This window comes from Sinocyclocheilus rhinocerous, unplaced genomic scaffold (assembly GCF_001515625.1).
Source record: "Sinocyclocheilus rhinocerous isolate Xijiao unplaced genomic scaffold, SAMN03320098_v1.1 scaffold883, whole genome shotgun sequence".
NCBI classification, from domain to species: Eukaryota; Metazoa; Chordata; class Actinopteri; order Cypriniformes; family Cyprinidae; genus Sinocyclocheilus; species Sinocyclocheilus rhinocerous.
In genome coordinates, this window is record NW_015627244.1 from 225778 (window position 1) to 244312 (window position 18535).

Genomic DNA, 18535 nt, shown 5'->3' on the forward strand with positions numbered 1-18535 from the left:
AAGCACAATATAGCATAATAAGATATATTGTCATCGAGTAAATCATAAAGTGGAAAAACCCTATAGAATAATACCATGATATATTCAGAACCCATCTCTGTGAAGAATAGGTATGTTTCTTTTATTACTGAATCCACTGTCTGAAGCAGGGTATTAATTTATTTCTGTATAATTTTTTTGTGCTTTATTTAATTTATTCATGTTTTAGTATTTATGTTTTATGTGTGCAATGAAGCAGCATAATTGTTTTTTTTTTTTTTGACATATTCTGATATTTTTATTGCAGTTTTAGCCACAGCAAGCAAGCAAATAAATAAATATTTATTTTAGTTTTAATAAATCAATATAGAGCACTTTTGGAATCTTGTAGGAAGCAATAGGCCTAATTCAACAGAGTGTAGTTACTTTCCTCTGCCTTTGTAGGGCACTGCTGGCTACCAAACCACCTTCATTCCTCTAGAGTTGAGGTGTGAGAGATGTACAGTAAGAACTTTTTACCAAAGAAAGAGTGCACTACTGTATGCACACTTCATTCCAAACACGTTCCCTCTGACCAGAAGCCAGGAAGAGCTTTCACTTACACGCTAAAAACAAACATGGAGGCACAAGTCTGAATGACGCACAGGAGCCTTCACAGCCTGCTGTCAATGCTTCCTGTCTGAGAGACCAACTGCTCACAGAGCGTTTGGCTTTGCTTTTTGGTCTGACATGGTGCATGTGAGTGTGTGTGTATATATATGTAGGACTGCAAGTTGGCTTTACAATGCAAAATAGCATACATTTAATTAGTATTTTTGTGCCGTTTTCCAGTGAAAATATCAGTTATAGCTAAATGAGAAGCAAAAGTAAAAGATATTTATTTTGTTATAGTTATATTAAGCAGTTCTATTTTCTTGTTTAATGCATAAATCTCATTAAATTTAGTCAGATTTATGTTTTAAACAAGAAAACATGTATCTTAGTAGTCTTTAGTATATGTCTTTCTTAGTCTTGTACGTATACAAATAGGATATAGATATAGACACATTCACATGTACGGATATACACAGGGTTCTTCTTTCCTGACACACCATTCTGTTGTTGACAAGGTCAAAGGTTACAGGTGCCTCTCTGTCTTTGACATCCTGTCCCAGGTTTCCTGTTTCCTTTTTTTCAAAAGCCCTACAACACACACACAAAAAAACAAGTGTTGGATAAAACATGCTGAGGCAAGTGTTAATTAGTCTTGCGCTCATCCCTTGGGTAATAAACATATATACTGTTTCCATTCATTCACATATATTTCCTGAGGCTTGTTTCTATAGACATTAGTCAGGGTAGCACTATATTTAATCCTGTCAAATTCAATATGGCGTCTGTCCTGACTCGAGTCTATTGAGTTCTCCAACTGTCAGACAGTTTCCGGCTCTGTTTTGATTTTGAATGAACATAATGGACATCCTGACTAGTGCTTATAACATTTTTCGTCTTGCTCTTTGTACGTATGTACAGCAGTGTCATTGACTTGGCTTTATGCGTATACTTCATATTCTCTCTCTCTGTCTCTTTTTCAGGATATAGGTGTTGTCCATTGGGGAGGAAGGAAATTCTGTCATTTAGAACAATGGGCCTGCTTCTCTATCTATAGACGCAGAAAACGGGAGAAAGAAACGAGAGAGAAATAGAAAGCAAGAATAAGGACTTGAGGACCCTTCTTGTTCATCGAAAATGAAAAAGACATGCTAAAAAACTGGTTGAAAGGACAAAATCCGGTAAAGCAAAGCAAGGCCTCATGCAGAAAATGGACTATTTAAACCTAATTATTCTGGAATAAGGAGACACAGAACCAACCTCCACTGGTATTTATTTTTATATTTTTATAATACACTTCACAAACAACAACAACAGCCATTCCGAAGATTTATCCCGATATAAAGAGGAAGCCCGTCACAGTGGGTAAGTCACATTAAGATCATCTGATGGTGAGAAAAGCCATTTTACTGATGCAAAATGACTGATTTGGAGCTGTAGTCAGCATATACTGAATACCTTTCCCAACCAGAAGTACATTTTGTTTCTTGGTTGTTCTACATCCACCATTTACTCTGTAGAATGTGATGAAATCAATTATGGTCAAAGAGTCAACATAATAAAGGTCAACTTCACTTTTGAGGAACATATGACACTTAGGGGGTCTGTTCAGGGGTTTTCCCATCTGTCTGTGAGGATACATGGAGGTGAAGTCCATGAGTTCTCCAACTGTCAGACAGTTTCCGGCTCTGTTTTGATTTTGAATGAACATAATGGACATCCTGACTAGTGCTTATAACATTTTTCGTCTTGCTCTTTGTACGTATGTACAGCAGTGTCATTGACTTGGCTTTATGCGTATACTTCATATTCTCTCTCTCTGTCTCTTTTTCAGGATATAGGTGTTGTCCATTGGGGAGGAAGGAAATTCTGTCATTTAGAACAATGGGCCTGCTTCTCTATCTATAGACGCAGAAAACGGGAGAAAGAAACGAGAGAGAAATAGAAAGCAAGAATAAGGACTTGAGGACCCTTCTTGTTCATCGAAAATGAAAAAGACATGCTAAAAAACTGGTTGAAAGGACAAAATCCGGTAAAGCAAAGCAAGGCCTCATGCAGAAAATGGACTATTTAAACCTAATTATTCTGGAATAAGGAGACACAGAACCAACCTCCACTGGTATTTATTTTTATATTTTTATAATACACTTCACAAACAACAACAACAGCCATTCCGAAGATTTATCCCGATATAAAGAGGAAGCCCGTCACAGTGGGTAAGTCACATTAAGATCATCTGATGGTGAGAAAAGCCATTTTACTGATGCAAAATGACTGATTTGGAGCTGTAGTCAGCATATACTGAATACCTTTCCCAACCAGAAGTACATTTTGTTTCTTGGTTGTTCTACATCCACCATTTACTCTGTAGAATGTGATGAAATCAATTATGGTCAAAGAGTCAACATAATAAAGGTCAACTTCACTTTTGAGGAACATATGACACTTAGGGGGTCTGTTCAGGGGTTTTCCCATCTGTCTGTGAGGATACATGGAGGTGAAGTCCACAGTCAGGGTGGAGGACAAAAAAAACGTATGTTATTATATAGGCGATGTTCAGCGCTTTTAATCAAAGTACAACAAGGATGATATTCATAGAATGTGGTTTGGCTGCATGGCTTATCCTCAGCAGTGATAGTTTCATGTTGGTTGATATCCTCGTCATTGCCTCTTGGCGAAGCCACTTGACTCTTACTTGACTTCCACGAGTTTGCTTAGCTCAGGAGCAACAGTGCCAAACCTCTGGTTTTCATTAGACATGTAGACATGAATGTGAAATAAATCTTTTTCTCAGAGCCATAACTATTCACCGCCTGCCCTGTCAACTTTGTGGCATTCCCCGCTAACTGCGTTAATGCTCCGTTACTCATAGACTCTTAGATGACGAAGAACGTATGACACTGCACGTCCTGATTATTCAACGAGACGCTAGCTTTTCCTGCCATTTGTCTACTGAACGTCATTCACTGCCGAAATCTGATTTTGGAGAGGAATAAATCTCAGTAACAACACGTATCTAGAAAAGGAAATGTTTTTAAATTTTAAAGTCTTGCTTGATGCCTAATATTGATATATTGTGTCAGTGGTCTTCTGGTGTTTCTCTGCATCTATCTTTCTCTGAAAGTTAAGACATTTCCCTTTCTTGCTTTTTCCTACTTCCCCCTGGTCCTTCCTTTCTCAATTTATTTTTGTCATTTTATCTTTCCATTCTCTACACTCTCGTCCAGTCCTCACCTCCCTCTCTCTTACTCCCTCAGATGGAGGAGTCTGGCAGTCCCCGATTTAGGAAGCTCCATTTCCCAGTGGGCTTGTGGATAAATTCTCCACGGAAACACTTTGCCAAGCTTGGAGCTCGCTGGCCCAGTGCAGCATCAGTCAAGTCAGTGTTCTGAACTTTCTCTTACTCTCTGGATCAATGACAAATAAGAGTGTCCAAGATAAAGAAAAGTTTAAAACATGCGCCAAGTTCTTCAAAATGTATACATGTTGGTTTCATTTGGAAAAACTTTTATAACATTTATAACGTTTCAGTTTAATGACTCCAAAAGTGTCATGTGGTGTAACCATCAAGGAGAATCTAACACCATATTTTCCATTTACCTTTGAATACACATGTGTAAACATTCACAATTCCTTCACCATTTCCTTTAAAAAGGTTTTTAAAATAAATTTAGCAAGGTAAAAAATATATTTATGACATTTTGTATGACATTTTACAACTTGAACTAACCTTGCCTGACCTTTTGCAAAGGCAAAAAAGGCAAATTATCTGATATTTTAAGAGACTTATTGACCTTGAGAAACAATCAAGATCAATAAGGTCAACAAGTAAAAATAATTAAAAGTAAAAATCTGACCCTTGCAGACTCAAAATAAGAGCGATTATTACTACAATATTATTTATTTATTCTTTTATTTATTTTTTCATGTGGGTGCTTGCTTGAATGTTGGTTGCACCAAGTTGTTATATATTCATTTTTATATTTTTTATACTAAATCACTACTTCTACTACTACTATTCATTTCATTCTTTTTCTTCATTATGATATCAGTACAGTTGTACCACCCTGACATTTCTTTTTTATTTTTAATTAAAAAATATTAAAATGAATTTTATTATAGAATTATAGAACTATTATAGAATTTATCATTATAGAATATTATAGAATATTCAAGTCATTGTATTATGAATTGCACTGTTCATTTGATTATTTTTGTTATATAAATTAATCGATATGGACAAACAAACTTGAATGTCATTGGTCTAACAGTTTACTAAGAACATTTCTCTTTCCAAGTAATGGGGGCAGATTATGGAAAGATTTGCATGCATGACATCAACATGGCTGCTTTACTGTACAAACTTCAGATTAATATGTGGTATACAATGTATGAATTGTATATCACCTCCTTCCTGTTGCTTTCGTTTAATCAGGTCCACAACCAGCTCAGATGCCACTTCCCTTCCCGAGGCCCCATCATCAGTCCCTTCCTCCCTCTCTCACTCCACCCCTTCTCTTGCCCCACCCTCTCCATCCCCTTCTCCAGCCTTCCTCCGCCCTCGCCCTGCCAATCAGCAGTCCCGGGCCAAGCGGCTGTCTCATCTTTTCCTGAGAGGCCGGTCCAACAGCGACAGAGATCGTGCCATTGGAGAACGTGAGAGGGAAATATGGGCGCATTCTGCCACCCCTTCATCACATCACTACCTGCCTCCCGCTTCCTCTAATGCCCCTGGGCTGGTCAAGATCTATGGAGATGTCCTGTCCAGCGGAGCTAACTATCGGAGCCTGCTGGCAAACATGCACTCCACTGCCCGCCAGCTCATTCAGCAGGTCATCACCCGCTACACTGAGAGAGAAAGAGAGAACGAGAGCGAAGACACAGGTATTTCTTTCCCTGTAATGGGGAACCAGTCTAGTTAGTCTGTATTTTGTAAAAACTATGCATCAGTTACTCCTTGGCCACAGCTGTCAAAAATCAAAAAAGCACAAAAGCACCATAAAGATATCATTTAAAGCGATAGTTCACCCAAAAAAGAAAAAAAGTATCTTATGCTCACTATGGCTGCATTTATTTGATCAAAAATACAGTAAAACAATAATATTGTGCAATAATATTACAGTTTATAATAACTTTAAATATTAATATATTTTAAAATGTAATTTATTCTTGTGATGGCAAAGCTGAATTTCAGCAGTCATTACTCCAGACTTCAGTGTCACATGATCCTTTAGAAATCATTATAATATGCTGATTTGGTGCTCAAGAAACTTTTTTTTGTTATTATTATTATTATCATCATCAATATTATCAATAAAAACAGTTGTGATGCTTATTTTTGTTGTGAATTTTGTGAAAACCACGATTCTTTGATGAATAGAAAGTTCAAAAGCATTTATTTGAAATAGAAATCTTTTATAACAATGTACAAATTTTTACTGTCACTTTAGATAAATGTAAGCATCCTTGCTGAATAAAAGTATTAATTTCTTCTAAAAATTTTTACTAATTTTAATCTGTTGAACGGTAGTATATATTTCATTCTGTTCCTCACAAAAAAGTTATGGCCTCAGTAGGCTTGGAATAAAGCACATGATCTGTATGAATCACTTTTGTGGTTTGAATGGTTGTTGTTTGGAAAGAACCAAGATAAGATTCTTCAGAAATACAGTACATGCACATTTGGAATGACATGAAGGTGAGTAAATAATGATGGAAGCTTCATATTGGCCTGCATACTTGGTTCATCCATCCATTATCTTGTTCAATCAAATCAAATGTGCATTCTGAGTGGAGACATCACAGATTAGATGTAGGAAATTAGGCTATACCCGCTCATTGTATCATTCCCTTCTGAATGTCCCAACTTCCTGTTCACCTGGTCAGCTCTCCAGAAATATTCCCCCGAGGACTTCCTGTTATGTGATGTCATTGGAAAGCCCATTCAGCAGCCAGATGGAGCCATTAAATGGCAAACAGAGTGCCGAAGGAGCGTGGCATCCTGGGAATGCCCCTTACAGTTAGTGGATATGTGGAGGCCGAAGGATGATTTCGAACGACGGTTTGAGATCCAGCGCCTTGATGAATATGAGAGGGAGGAGAAAGAGAAGGAAAAAGAGAGAGAGAGGGATGGAGAGAGCTATCAAGGTTGGAACATCGTCATATTTAACTGTAAGACATTTTACAAGTGTATTAACCAGTGTGACAATTCATATGTGGGAAAACACCATTGTGGTAACAGGAGTCCGTTGGAGGCGGAGCCGCATGTCCTCTGGGGGCGGGCCAGAAGAAGAACGAGGTCATCGAGGGCGGAACACAGAACTGAGGAGGAGTATTAGTGATATGAACCTGAGTCTAAGACGTCGTCAGGGCAACGCTAGCAATGACCCTCGGCATTCTGACAATGCCCCAAATGGACAGGATAGAAAGGACATAGTGAGCATGATAGCCACTGAAGAAGGAGAGGTAAAAAACAGGCCAACTTTAAAATACGTCACAACCTCAATAATGTGAATTCAAATTTATAATACAGGGCCCAACTATTTTTCTTGCTTGCCCGGTTTGAGCTAGTAGTTCAGATTTCTATTTGCCCTTCCAATATATTCACTTGTTAAATTATAATATTTTTTTTAAATTGTATTTCTAAAATCATAATATCGTTTTTAGAAGTACTTCAATGTATAGTATAATATTTATGATATTTGAATATTAACATTTAGTATTTAATGTAAATGTTTATTTTGAAGTTACTAATTGTCACAAATTTACTGATTTTTTATAAACTTTTTAAAAACGTATTCTTACTGAAGCTTCTAAGACTATCATTAACAAGTCATTATTACAATTTTGATAAAGCCACGTTAGCCAGCTAGATATTTACCTTGCTAAACACTGACAAGCAGAATTGACACATCATAAAATAAATGTTTAAAAATATTGTTAATAAATGTATTAAATCTTTTAGCATTATATTTAGAAGTATTTAAAATGTGCAATATTGATAATATTTAAACATTCACTTCTTTAAATATTTAACATTTATTTCTAATTATTTAAAAATATTATTTACTATACAACTTTTACACAAAAATTAAATAGCTAAATAATAACAATTTAAAAAAAAAACGCAAGATAGCAACTGTTGCTTCCATGACTATTAGTCAAGTCATTATTACAATTTCAACAAAAAATCATCTGTGTTTATTTTACCAAGCTAATAATTTAAAAAAACTGACATGCAGAAGAAATCTTTTTAAATATATAGCACTGGCTCAATAGGTCAAATGACAGTTCTGTCAACTGGCTCTTGAACTCTCTCACATTCTTATTGTTAAGCCCTATAATATATATCCCTACTACATGTCCCTAAAATATCCCTAAATTAAACCCCTAATATTAAATGAAACAACATAAGTCAATTTAATACCTGTTTTTGCCATTATACAGTAAATGCATGCAATCCATTCACAGTACGATCTGTCTCTGCTTTGTCAGGTCACTGGGTCAAGAAGTGGTGGAGGTGAGACAGACAGACGCACTCGGGCAGCAGAAGACGACAGAGACACCTGTGACCTGGAAGTGATGTCGCAGAGTCTGATCCTTCCACCGACAGATCGGCCTTACTTCCTGTTACTGCAAGGCTATGACCAGAGCAAGGCTAGACATGCATCATCTCACTTATCTTACAGCCATGCCATGACATCATACCTGTATTCCTCTAATCACAACATACCATCAGCGCTTTCATACCTTTGAGTGGAATGGCCATTGAACACGCTGCACAAAACAGCCACACAGAAGCTCTATATACACACGCGGGCCGGACAATACCAACACAAGCATGCTGTGTCTACATCTTCATCTCTGCACAATGACCTCACACAAGCATACATTGTTGAAAACTGTAACACTCTTCATTCCTTATCGCCGCTGTATTTCTGCAACTTAAGAAATGAGATTGCACAGATTGGAGTAAAGACCACAATGAAGATCATAACAGCTTTTTTCCACTCTCTGTCTTCGCCGTTCTCCTCATCTCCTCATTCTCTTGTTTATTATTTGTTTAGGACTTTGTGTTGTACATAATGGCGGGTCACACACATGTTTTTGGGCGGAAGCCAACGTTCCGTGAGCGTGAGATGGACAGGGAGAGAGAGAGGAAGGGGAAGAGGCCTCTAAAAGTGGACACTTACCTCTCAGCGCCTGACCTGCTTGCCCGACACCTCCTGATCAGAAGAGACACAGCTGTCCCAGAGCAACCGGGAGGTCACGGTACCCTGACACCAAACCAACATAAGTCAGATAAAACTAATGAATAAAATTCCACAACACAAAACAAAACTTAAGGGGATTGTTGTTGCAAATGGGCTCTGCTTTCGATTTTCACATTCACATTCAATAATGCGGCACCAAGGATTTCAAACATTCGCGATAAAACAGGAACAGAAAGTACTGATGTGGAAAAACGGTAATACTGCAATCAGAGTTGGGAAGTTTACCTAAATATCTCAGTACTATTGATTAAAGAGCACTGACAGATTCTGTGATCTTCTGACGATATTTCAGTGATCAAGTAATTCTTCTGAGAATCACATTTGAAAGAGACTCGAAAGAATCTATTGAATCCGTTCCTTCCAATTAGTTATCAAAGGAATTAGCCAAACGGTATGAATCGGTTCATAATTCAAGCAACAGTCACGCTAGACCAGGGGATCTCAACTTTTGGTCCTCGAGGTCCACTGTCTTGAAGAATTTTGCTCCAACTCTAATCAAACACACCTGAACAAGCTAATCATGGTCTTCAGGATTACTAGAACTTTACAGCCAGGCGAGGTTGTAGCTAAACTCTGCAGGAAGTGGACCTTGAGGGCCAGAGTTGAGAAGCCCTGCGCTAGACTTTTAGCATGCAAAATTTCTGTGAAAGCTGTAATGGTCGTAATGTGATGTCAAAGTCATCTTTTTAAAAAACATAATCCAACATACAATACATTGAAATCTACTCTGTTCACGCAGATCTTCTGTTGGTGATGTGATCCAAAATCGCAAAAAATTCAACGATATTAGTTCATCAAACTTGAACTTTGGAATGCAGCAAATTCGCATTCGTTTGTGTTCCTGTCCCCCGCATTAGCATTCATATGAAAGGAAGCCAATGGAACAAAAAGTGCAGTGCTGTTTCTCACTCAGTAAAACACTAACAGGATTCTTTATTATGTTCTTTTCAACTGTCTGTTGTCGCCGATATCAGTTAGTCAAAATAAATTGCACACTACATGACTTGGATCACAGTCAGGTCTAGTTATTTGACCTGCTAATGCCGCCCACACATTACACGATTTCAGCCCTGAATTTTCTGCTCGCCAACAGTTAGTTCAAAATCGGAGGCAAATCTGTTCTAGTTCATGTCAGTGCCAATCGCTATATGTAATTTTCAAAGACTCCGTCTGAGAGAAGTGGCAATGTGTTGTTGATGCCTGAGAGATATTTAGCAGGTAAAACATATAGACTTGCGATCCAAGTGCTGTAGTGTGCAATTTGTTTTGACTGAAAATGATATCGGTGACAACAGACAGATGTGTAGTGAGAAAACAACAGCAATCAGATGACTTTGAAAGTCATGAAGTGCATAGTCAGCATAACACAGACAGCAAAAAGGTCGCTACTAACAACAAAACATGCTAAACCTAGATAGCAGCAATGAAGGTCACACTTGCACATGTTTGTGAATGAATGCAGGTATATACATTTACTAAACAAAACATTACCAGTACACAAAAGCACTTGAATACCACAGCGATTCTGTGTATTTTATTTATTTTGGCTATGTACCATGGATGTACTGTGGTTTTGCTGAAGTATATTGTAGTACCTTTGTACAGTTATATTTATTCATGTTATTTATTTATACTTGCTGATATTGCATCACATTTGTTAAAAACAGTATTGTAAATATAGCAAGCTACATTTGCCATGTAGCTTCTAGTGTGCAATCACATTTTCACCTTAAAGTTTAGCGTAGCTATTTTTTCTGTAGAGTGGATGCTAGCTCAGCCAGCTACAGTAGCCTGTCCAATACTGTTTGCAATTATACTTCTGGTTCTTATTCTTCTTCAGCCTTGGCGCGTCCATTCAGAGGAGGACCTGTCACTCTTAACGGAGCCCCACTTTATAGGGAAGCAGTCCTAAAGCCCGGAGACTTGTTGGGTCTTGGCAGCCACTTCCTTTTCCTTTACCGTGACCCCCGTGTGACCCCCGCTCCACCCCTGGCCTTACCGCCACCATGGCAAGGTGACATGTCAACTTCCTACGGCCCTGGCGGCATGACAGATAGACAGGAAATGCTCAGGCAGTATCTGGGGTCCACAGAATCGCTGTTGATATTCCAGGCCAAACATGCGGATGCCCTGCTGCAGGTAAACACTGATACAATCGAATACTCCTTCTGATATATCTGTCATAAACAAACACTAGTGCAGTTCTGACAGGGCGGATTTTATCATAATGATTTACTGCAACAGACAAACAGTAGGCTGCAGTGATTTAAAAATCACACAGTAGCTCCGCCAACATTTCAGCGTAAATGTTTATAATATGGCATACTTAGTGAATGCTGCAATGAAACTTCATTTAGGAAAAATATTATCACTGGTAAATTGTGGTGTAATAAATACTGCTGTACTTTCAATTTTGCCATGGCTTCATAATAGCTATTTATACAAGTCGGTTACTACTGCTACTTAAATTTCAGGAAATTATTTCGAAGAACTCCAGCCCAGATTCAGGGGGCGGGGCTTTAGCACCTGCCTATCTTCTGTCGCTCATGATTGACTACGCCTCTAAACATCTGGATCCTGCATTATTACCTCAGCTACTTTTAAAGGCAGCCAATCAGATCAAAGGAATTGTTTGGGTGAGTAAGTCTAGTGCAGTGATTCCTAACCAAGGCTATGCGTATGTGATTTAGCTTTTTTAAATCTATAAAACAGAAATTACAATTTTTTTAAATAAATATAAAATGTATTGTTTTACTAATTAAATATTTATTATTTTAATAATTAAAAACATTAATCTTGTACTTTTTATTAATTAAAGGGCTTAAGTATTTATGTTTTGTGATTTTCATCCCATCAAATGTTTGCCAATCAAACCAATACCAAACTAAATGCAATTATGACAAATACTTCTGGGTCTTTTTCACCTACAGTACATTTTTAGATTCGTGTTTAAGTGAGTTATTGTAATAATAGTTCTTTTAATTATATTAATAATGATCATGCTAAATTATATCCATAATAATAAAAGGATCACGTTTCTGGTTTGGTGTGATAATAAAGGGATTTGATTTGATTTGTGTTGATGAAGAGTTGCTTGAGTCTTACTAATGGGGCAGAATAGGTTGGAAACCGCTGGTCTGGATGATATGAAACATCATGAAATCATGAAGTGTAAAACCACAACCTTTATTAGGAGTTAAAGGGGTCATATGATGCGATTTCAAGCTTTCCTTTCTCTTTGGAGTGTTACAAGCTGATTGTGCATCCGGGTTGGGCTGTTATATAACAGCACTGAGATGGCTATTGGAGTGCAAAGGTGATAATGAACATGACATGATTTGAACAGGCTGTCACTGTTCTTGACACTTTTCTGCCCACTTTGGTGTTTTGTCAAACCACTGCAGAGATAAACCTGGACTAATGGTTAAAACACACAACACACACTAATAGTTTATCTGAGAGGGTTTTAAAATGGACTCTCTCTCTGCACTGTGAAGCTGTGGTTGAGGAGCCACAGCTGCAGACACAGATGAGCTTTCACTGGAATTTCACCGTAGTTTGTAAACAGAGGTTGACTGATGTCATTTCCACCCGTTTGGAAAATGTGCTGTCATTGTCCGGACACATCAGCCAAACACTCCCGCCCATGCATTCATCCGAGTCTGCTTTAATCTCTCTCTCTCTCCCTGTCTGTTCCATTATTCATCTTTCAGGACAAAATTAAAGAGTTCGGTGACAAACATCCAACACAAAAGTAAGAACCTGCACTACCTCGCCATGCTGTACTAGATCTGTATACACTGTTCAAACATGGTTGCTCAGTGACAGGCCTGTAAACAGCAAATTCCTCTCACCTTACCCAGCATTGAACTTGTGTTTTGCCATTCTTTAAATAATCCTTTACTGTGAAATGCCTGTGCATGCATGCATGCTAGAATATACTTTCTATTTAAAGAAATTATAGAATTATATAACAACTTCATGTAATTATATAATAGCTTGCTATATAGAAATAGTCATTTGTATTGTATATTATATATTTAATTCATTTAAATGTGATTTTTTAAAATATAAATTATTATAATATATATATATATATATGTGTGTGTGTGTGTGTGTTTGCGTTTGTGTGTGTATATATATATATATATATGTGTGTGTGTGTGTGTGTATATATATATATATATATACACACACGTGATCAGAATTGTTGGTACCCTTGGTAAATATGATCAAAGAAGGCTATGAAAATAAATCTACATTGTTAATCCTTTTGATCTTTTATTTTAAAAATTCACAAAAATCTAACCTTTCATTGGAGAATAAGAATTTAAAATGGGGGGAAATATCATTATGAAATAAATGTTTTTCTCTAATACACATTGGACACGGCAGATTTGTAACATTTTCTGTTGATTGGAAATTCTTAATTATTGCCCTGATGGTGGAAATGGGAATTTTCACTGCTCTAGCTCTTTTCTTAAATCCACTTTCTAATTTGTGAAGCTCAATTATCTTTTGCTGCACATCAGAAAAAGATGTGCAGAAAACCAATTCTTTGGTTTTTCTCATTGTGATGGATGATTAATTTGGAATTTGGCCTTTGTTTTCCCTCCTATTTATATTCCTGTGAAACAGGAAGCCATGGCTGGATAATTTCATGTTCATAATCACCTTGGTGTGCTCAAAATTGTGAATATGAATGGGAATATATTTCAGATATATTTTACTCATAAGAATTTCTAGGGGTTCAACGTATATTTGAGGAAAAACATTTATTTCATGATATTTCCCCCCATTTTAAATTCTTATTCTCCAATGAAAGGTTAAATATTTGTGACTTTTTAAAATAAAATATCAAAAGGATTAACAATGCAGATCTATTTTCACTGCCTTCTTTGATCATATTTATCAAGGGTACCAACAATTCTGACCACGTATATATATATATATATATATATAGCAATCATTTAAACAAATGTATGTATAAATATATGTGTGGATTTTGTGCACTATGCTGAAGTTTTATGTTTTTTAATGTGTGTTCAGCTCAGCAGAGGTTGATGTTGAACTTCCTCCACCGAGCGTGCAGAAGCTCTCCTCTGACCTTCGACCTCTAATGTTCTGGATGTCCAATGCCACGGAGCTCCTCAACTTCTTTCAGGTCAAAGTTGAAGCCATGGAAAAAGAATGGGAATTTGAAGGTTAGTGAGAGATCGGCAATTACAGCATGTTTTCTCAAAACAAAAAATACTTGTGTTGCAGTACGGGCCGTATCTTCGGTTGTAGACGTGTTATGTCTTTTGTTAGACTAAATCAGTTTTCTCTTTTTATGCCATCTTGTTCTTTTTAGTAAACCTGTTAGTCTAAGCAAGAATTATGCACTGCGAAATAGGCCTCAACTTTGAATAGAATTACAATGAGGATATATTCAGCCTACAGACTTATGGCTCATAAAACTCAAACACAAACAGTTCATGAAATACACAGTCAAAATCTTTGCCAAATGCCAAAATGTACTCATCACATGATATCAGCCAACAGTAGCTGTTATTCTTTCAAAGATGAGATTGTAAAATAACACATTTTATTGTCAACTAATATATTGAAACTGATTGCAGTTCTTATAAATTATTAACGTTAATAATTACCAGGTCACTTGGGATTATTTATGTTCATCTGCAACTCCTCCATATGATTTTACTGACATTTTGAGTTTAAGCATTAAATGAAGGATCCACGTGTTTCTTTATGATTTGTCTCATCATAACCTGTAGCCCCGGGTGACCCAGTGCTCTCAGCTGATATGGACACCTGTTCTGAGGCGCTGGCACAGCTGGATGATGTCATTATGCACACCTTTCAGCAGTGTGTTTACCATCTGACCAAGGTTAGAGAATGTGCATCAGTGGTGCTTGGATGGCACATTTATATAAAGCATTTGATTTACTTATAACTCATTTTCCTCTCTCTTTCAGACGTTATACTCTTTGCTCCCAGCACTGTTAGACACTAACCCGTTCTCCAGTGAGGAGAAGAAGAAAGGAAAAGCAGGACCAAAGGACAGAGCTGGTAATGAAGGGGAAGGAGATGAGGAAGAAGACATCTCCACTTTGCCGCCCACCGTCGCTGGACTGGTGGAAGTGTATCGCTGCTCTCTGCAGCTTTCACGAGACGCTTGCCTCTCTCCACCGCTAACCTCACAAACATTTGGCTACCTCTTCTTCTTCACAAACACGTCTCTGCTCAACACACTCTTGGAGAGAGGTGAGAATTTACTGTCTTTCATAAACACAGTTGTGTTTGCGCATGGTTTCGGGCAGCGGTGACAGCAGTTGACTTGAGCAGGATATGATGGCGATGGACGACCAGCACAAATGCAAGTGTGAGGTTGAAAATGATTCGTTTGTTCCATCTTTTACAGATTCTCTATTCTCTTGGTCACGTGCGGTTCAAATTCGAACAAATCTGGACCTGGTCTTAGACTGGCTACAAGGAGCAGGCCTTGGAGATATTGCGTCAGAGTTTCTAAAGAAGCTATCAGTTACGGTCAACTTCCTGTGCATACCTAAGACCCGCCTTATTCAGGTGAGAGTTTGAGAACAAACTGACCACATGCACTGCATATGTAAAGCAATGCTTTTCACATCCCTAACTCAGTCACATGACAATGAATTATCACTCTGTTCCTCAGTCATCCTGGTCAAGTTTACAGGAAGAACATCCCTTGCTAAGTCCTTCCCAGCTTCACCACCTTCTCACTCATTATAAGCTTGGACCAACCAGAGCCCCACCGTCTTCATGGGCTCCGCCTCTTGGTACCGAACTTGGAGGTGGTGAGTAACAACCTAAATAAATGAACACATTCTTACTGTATATACTAATGATAATACACCTGTCAAACTATTTTATATCTACTTATATAATATACACTACTGTTCAGAAGTTTTGGGGTCTGTACATCTTTTTAGCAAGAATGTAGTAAAAAAAAAGGGCATGTTACAAAACGTATGTTTCCGAAAAATGCTGTCCTTTTCCATTTTTATTCATCAAAGGATCCACAAAAAAGTTTTCACAAACATATTACGCCTAAGCAGCACAACTGTTTTCAACATTGATAATATTAAGGGTTGACAAATCAGGATATTAGAATGATTTCTGAAGGATCATGTGACACTAAAGACTGGAGTAATGATGCTGAAAATTCAGTTTCACCATCACACAAACAAATTACGTTTTAAAATATATTAAAATTAAATTGCAGTTGAATATTACAATATTATTGTTTTTATGGTATTTTTAATCAAATAAATACAGCCATAGTAAGCATAAAAGACCATTGCACAAATCTTACCGACCCCAAACTGTAGTGTATATACTTTTAATATACTATATTTATTTTATACATAATATATATGTTTTGTCTTTATTCACATATTTTAAGATATTTTTGAGAGTTTCTTGGACCATCCTCCTCTTATCCTGCCTAACGAGACACCTCGTCTGGATCTGACTCAGCCAATCCCAAGCCCTGAGCTAATGAAGGAAGTGACACGCCTGCGAACGTTCCTGTGGGGGCTCGACCAGGATGAACTTCCTGCTAATCAGCGGACTAGACTGTAACATTAATTCATTCCAGTTGTCAAATTATGAACATTATCTAGTTCTCACATAGAGAAACTAACAGTCTTTAGACACTAGTAAGCTACATAAAGGCCTGTTCATATCAGATGACATTCTTTTTTTTCTTTTCTTTTTGCCTGTCAAGCACATCTGTTGGATTTTAATGGATATACACTGACTTCATTATGAATATGTATAATTCATTGCATTAGTTACCCGAAGGGTTTATGCTAGAGGAGATTCATTGCCTGGTTGCAATGATAAATGCCAGCCTGTTATTTTACACAGTATTCAAATGTTCTGTAGGTTTTTTTCCACTGTTAATCTTACTAAATATGACACTACAATAAACAATTCAAGCTTTTATGATCAGATAAATCAGTTGCATTGATAATATTTGTTCACATGTCTGTAATAAATAAAAATTACATTTAACCTACTGGCATGTTTTTTTTAATGGATTCTCATACATTTAGTGAGAAGCTGTTGGGAAAAGTGGTGGCCACCTGCTGTTCTATTAATCAACACTGGGTGGCATGATCGCAATGGACTCGACGATTAGTTAGAGATAGACTCCACTGGTCACCACTGAAAATTCATATCACTTATCATGACTTATATTAATGAGGATCAGTATCCTGACAATTATTTTAAATTGTGTTCTAGAAGGGTTTTTATAAATACTTATTATAGCCTAGCCTATACCATAACTGTTTATAGTGGAAATACTGATACTTGCAGGTGCCCTTACAATTAAAAAGTGCAACCATATGACTAGTTTACGCCTAAATACCACAGTTACTATAGCTATTGTTACTACCGAAAACCATAATAGGCCTACATACATCTGGGATTTATTTATTTTCTTTTAAAATTCTTTATTTGATGACGGTTCAATTAGCCTAATACCAAAGTTAACACTATTTTATTGCAGTAATAACTATGTGGTGTTTCTATGGTGTTTGGCGTAACCTAGGGTTACAATGGTAAATATTTGTAAAGGTAATATAGCATTTAGATAGGCCTACTAGTTCGACGCCTGGGTAAACCCTGGGTAAACATAGGCTAATTAAGGGTTATCCGGTGTTTCATACTATTCATACAGTTCATGTTTACCATGCGCTAGTAAGTAATCCACGGTAGTTGGGTTTTCGACGTTTAAACCCAGGATTATCATTTACATACTTATGAGGTCAGCAACCTGTTTGTTCATCTCTGAAAAGGTCGCCGCGTAAATCCGTTCTGGTCTCAAACAAACAAACAAAAAAAAACACGTAGCCTACGTTGTCTTCACTCCAGTTAACACATGTAACATTTTCCTAAGATATGGAGACTAAAGAACACAGTGCGTGAAAGTTTCTGTGACTGTACAAATCGTAGGAATATTTAATGAGGTAAGCACTGACGCGGTTTATAGTTGTCTGCGAGGCAAGTTAAAAAAACGTTATGTATGTATGTAACGTATTTATTTATTTATTTTAACTGCTTTTAACATTTTAGAACGTCGCGTCAAAAGACGCGCAACGGTCAAGCACGTCAGTAAAGCGTATTACATAGAAAAACATGCACTGCATTACTCCACTCTGCTAAAGGGCTGCTGCTAATGTCATAACCCTGGGTTGAAAGTGGTGCTAACCCCCTTAACAAGTGTGAAACGTTGCCTAACCCAGGGTTAAGTGTAGTTTGAAGTGTATATTTATTGTAGACAGTACTATGTCTTATGTTATGACGGAGGGAGTACATTTCACAGGCTACTGTTGAGTTTCTTATTCCTGGTAAAAACAACCTTCTCACTCACAGTGACGTTCGAAAATAAACACTTACTGTTCTTGACCTAAACGAAGCGATGAATGGAAGTGGCGTCAAGCCTATCCTTGCTTCGTTTGTTTAGATTTACATGTTTTTGAGGATATGAAAAAAAATCCCAAGACGCTCACTGACGTCATATCAAGCCTTTAATCCACACTTATTGTAAAAGCATGTTGTATTTTCCGCGTTGTATCTTGACAACGAGCCAGATCTCCGTCCTTTCCGGTCAATAGTTTCATTATGCCGTTTTTACGGTAAGA

At 37.3% G+C, this 18535-nt stretch overlaps 1 protein-coding gene across 2 annotated transcripts; it reads left to right on the forward strand.

Annotated features, from left to right (window-relative positions):
- Positions 1-1926: 1926 nt before the first annotated feature.
- Positions 1927-16866, forward strand: LOC107724795 (ras-interacting protein 1-like). Of its 2 annotated transcripts, none has more exons than XM_016533855.1 (16): positions 1927-1935; positions 3828-3949; positions 5006-5454; positions 6457-6717; positions 6812-7035; positions 8065-8226; positions 8637-8841; positions 10684-10982; positions 11318-11479; positions 12557-12597; positions 13893-14047; positions 14621-14733; positions 14822-15110; positions 15268-15431; positions 15538-15679; positions 16288-16866. In XM_016533855.1, the coding sequence occupies exons 2-16, from the start codon at positions 3828-3830 to the stop codon at positions 16464-16466; spliced, it is 2967 nt and encodes a 988-aa protein (XP_016389341.1). In that variant the 5' UTR covers positions 1927-1935; the 3' UTR covers positions 16467-16866. The 2 variants fall into 2 exon arrangements, with proteins under 2 accessions (XP_016389341.1, XP_016389334.1); XM_016533848.1 differs by lacking the exon at positions 1927-1935 and adding an exon at positions 2490-2786.
- The last annotated feature ends 1669 nt before the right edge of the window (positions 16867-18535 follow it).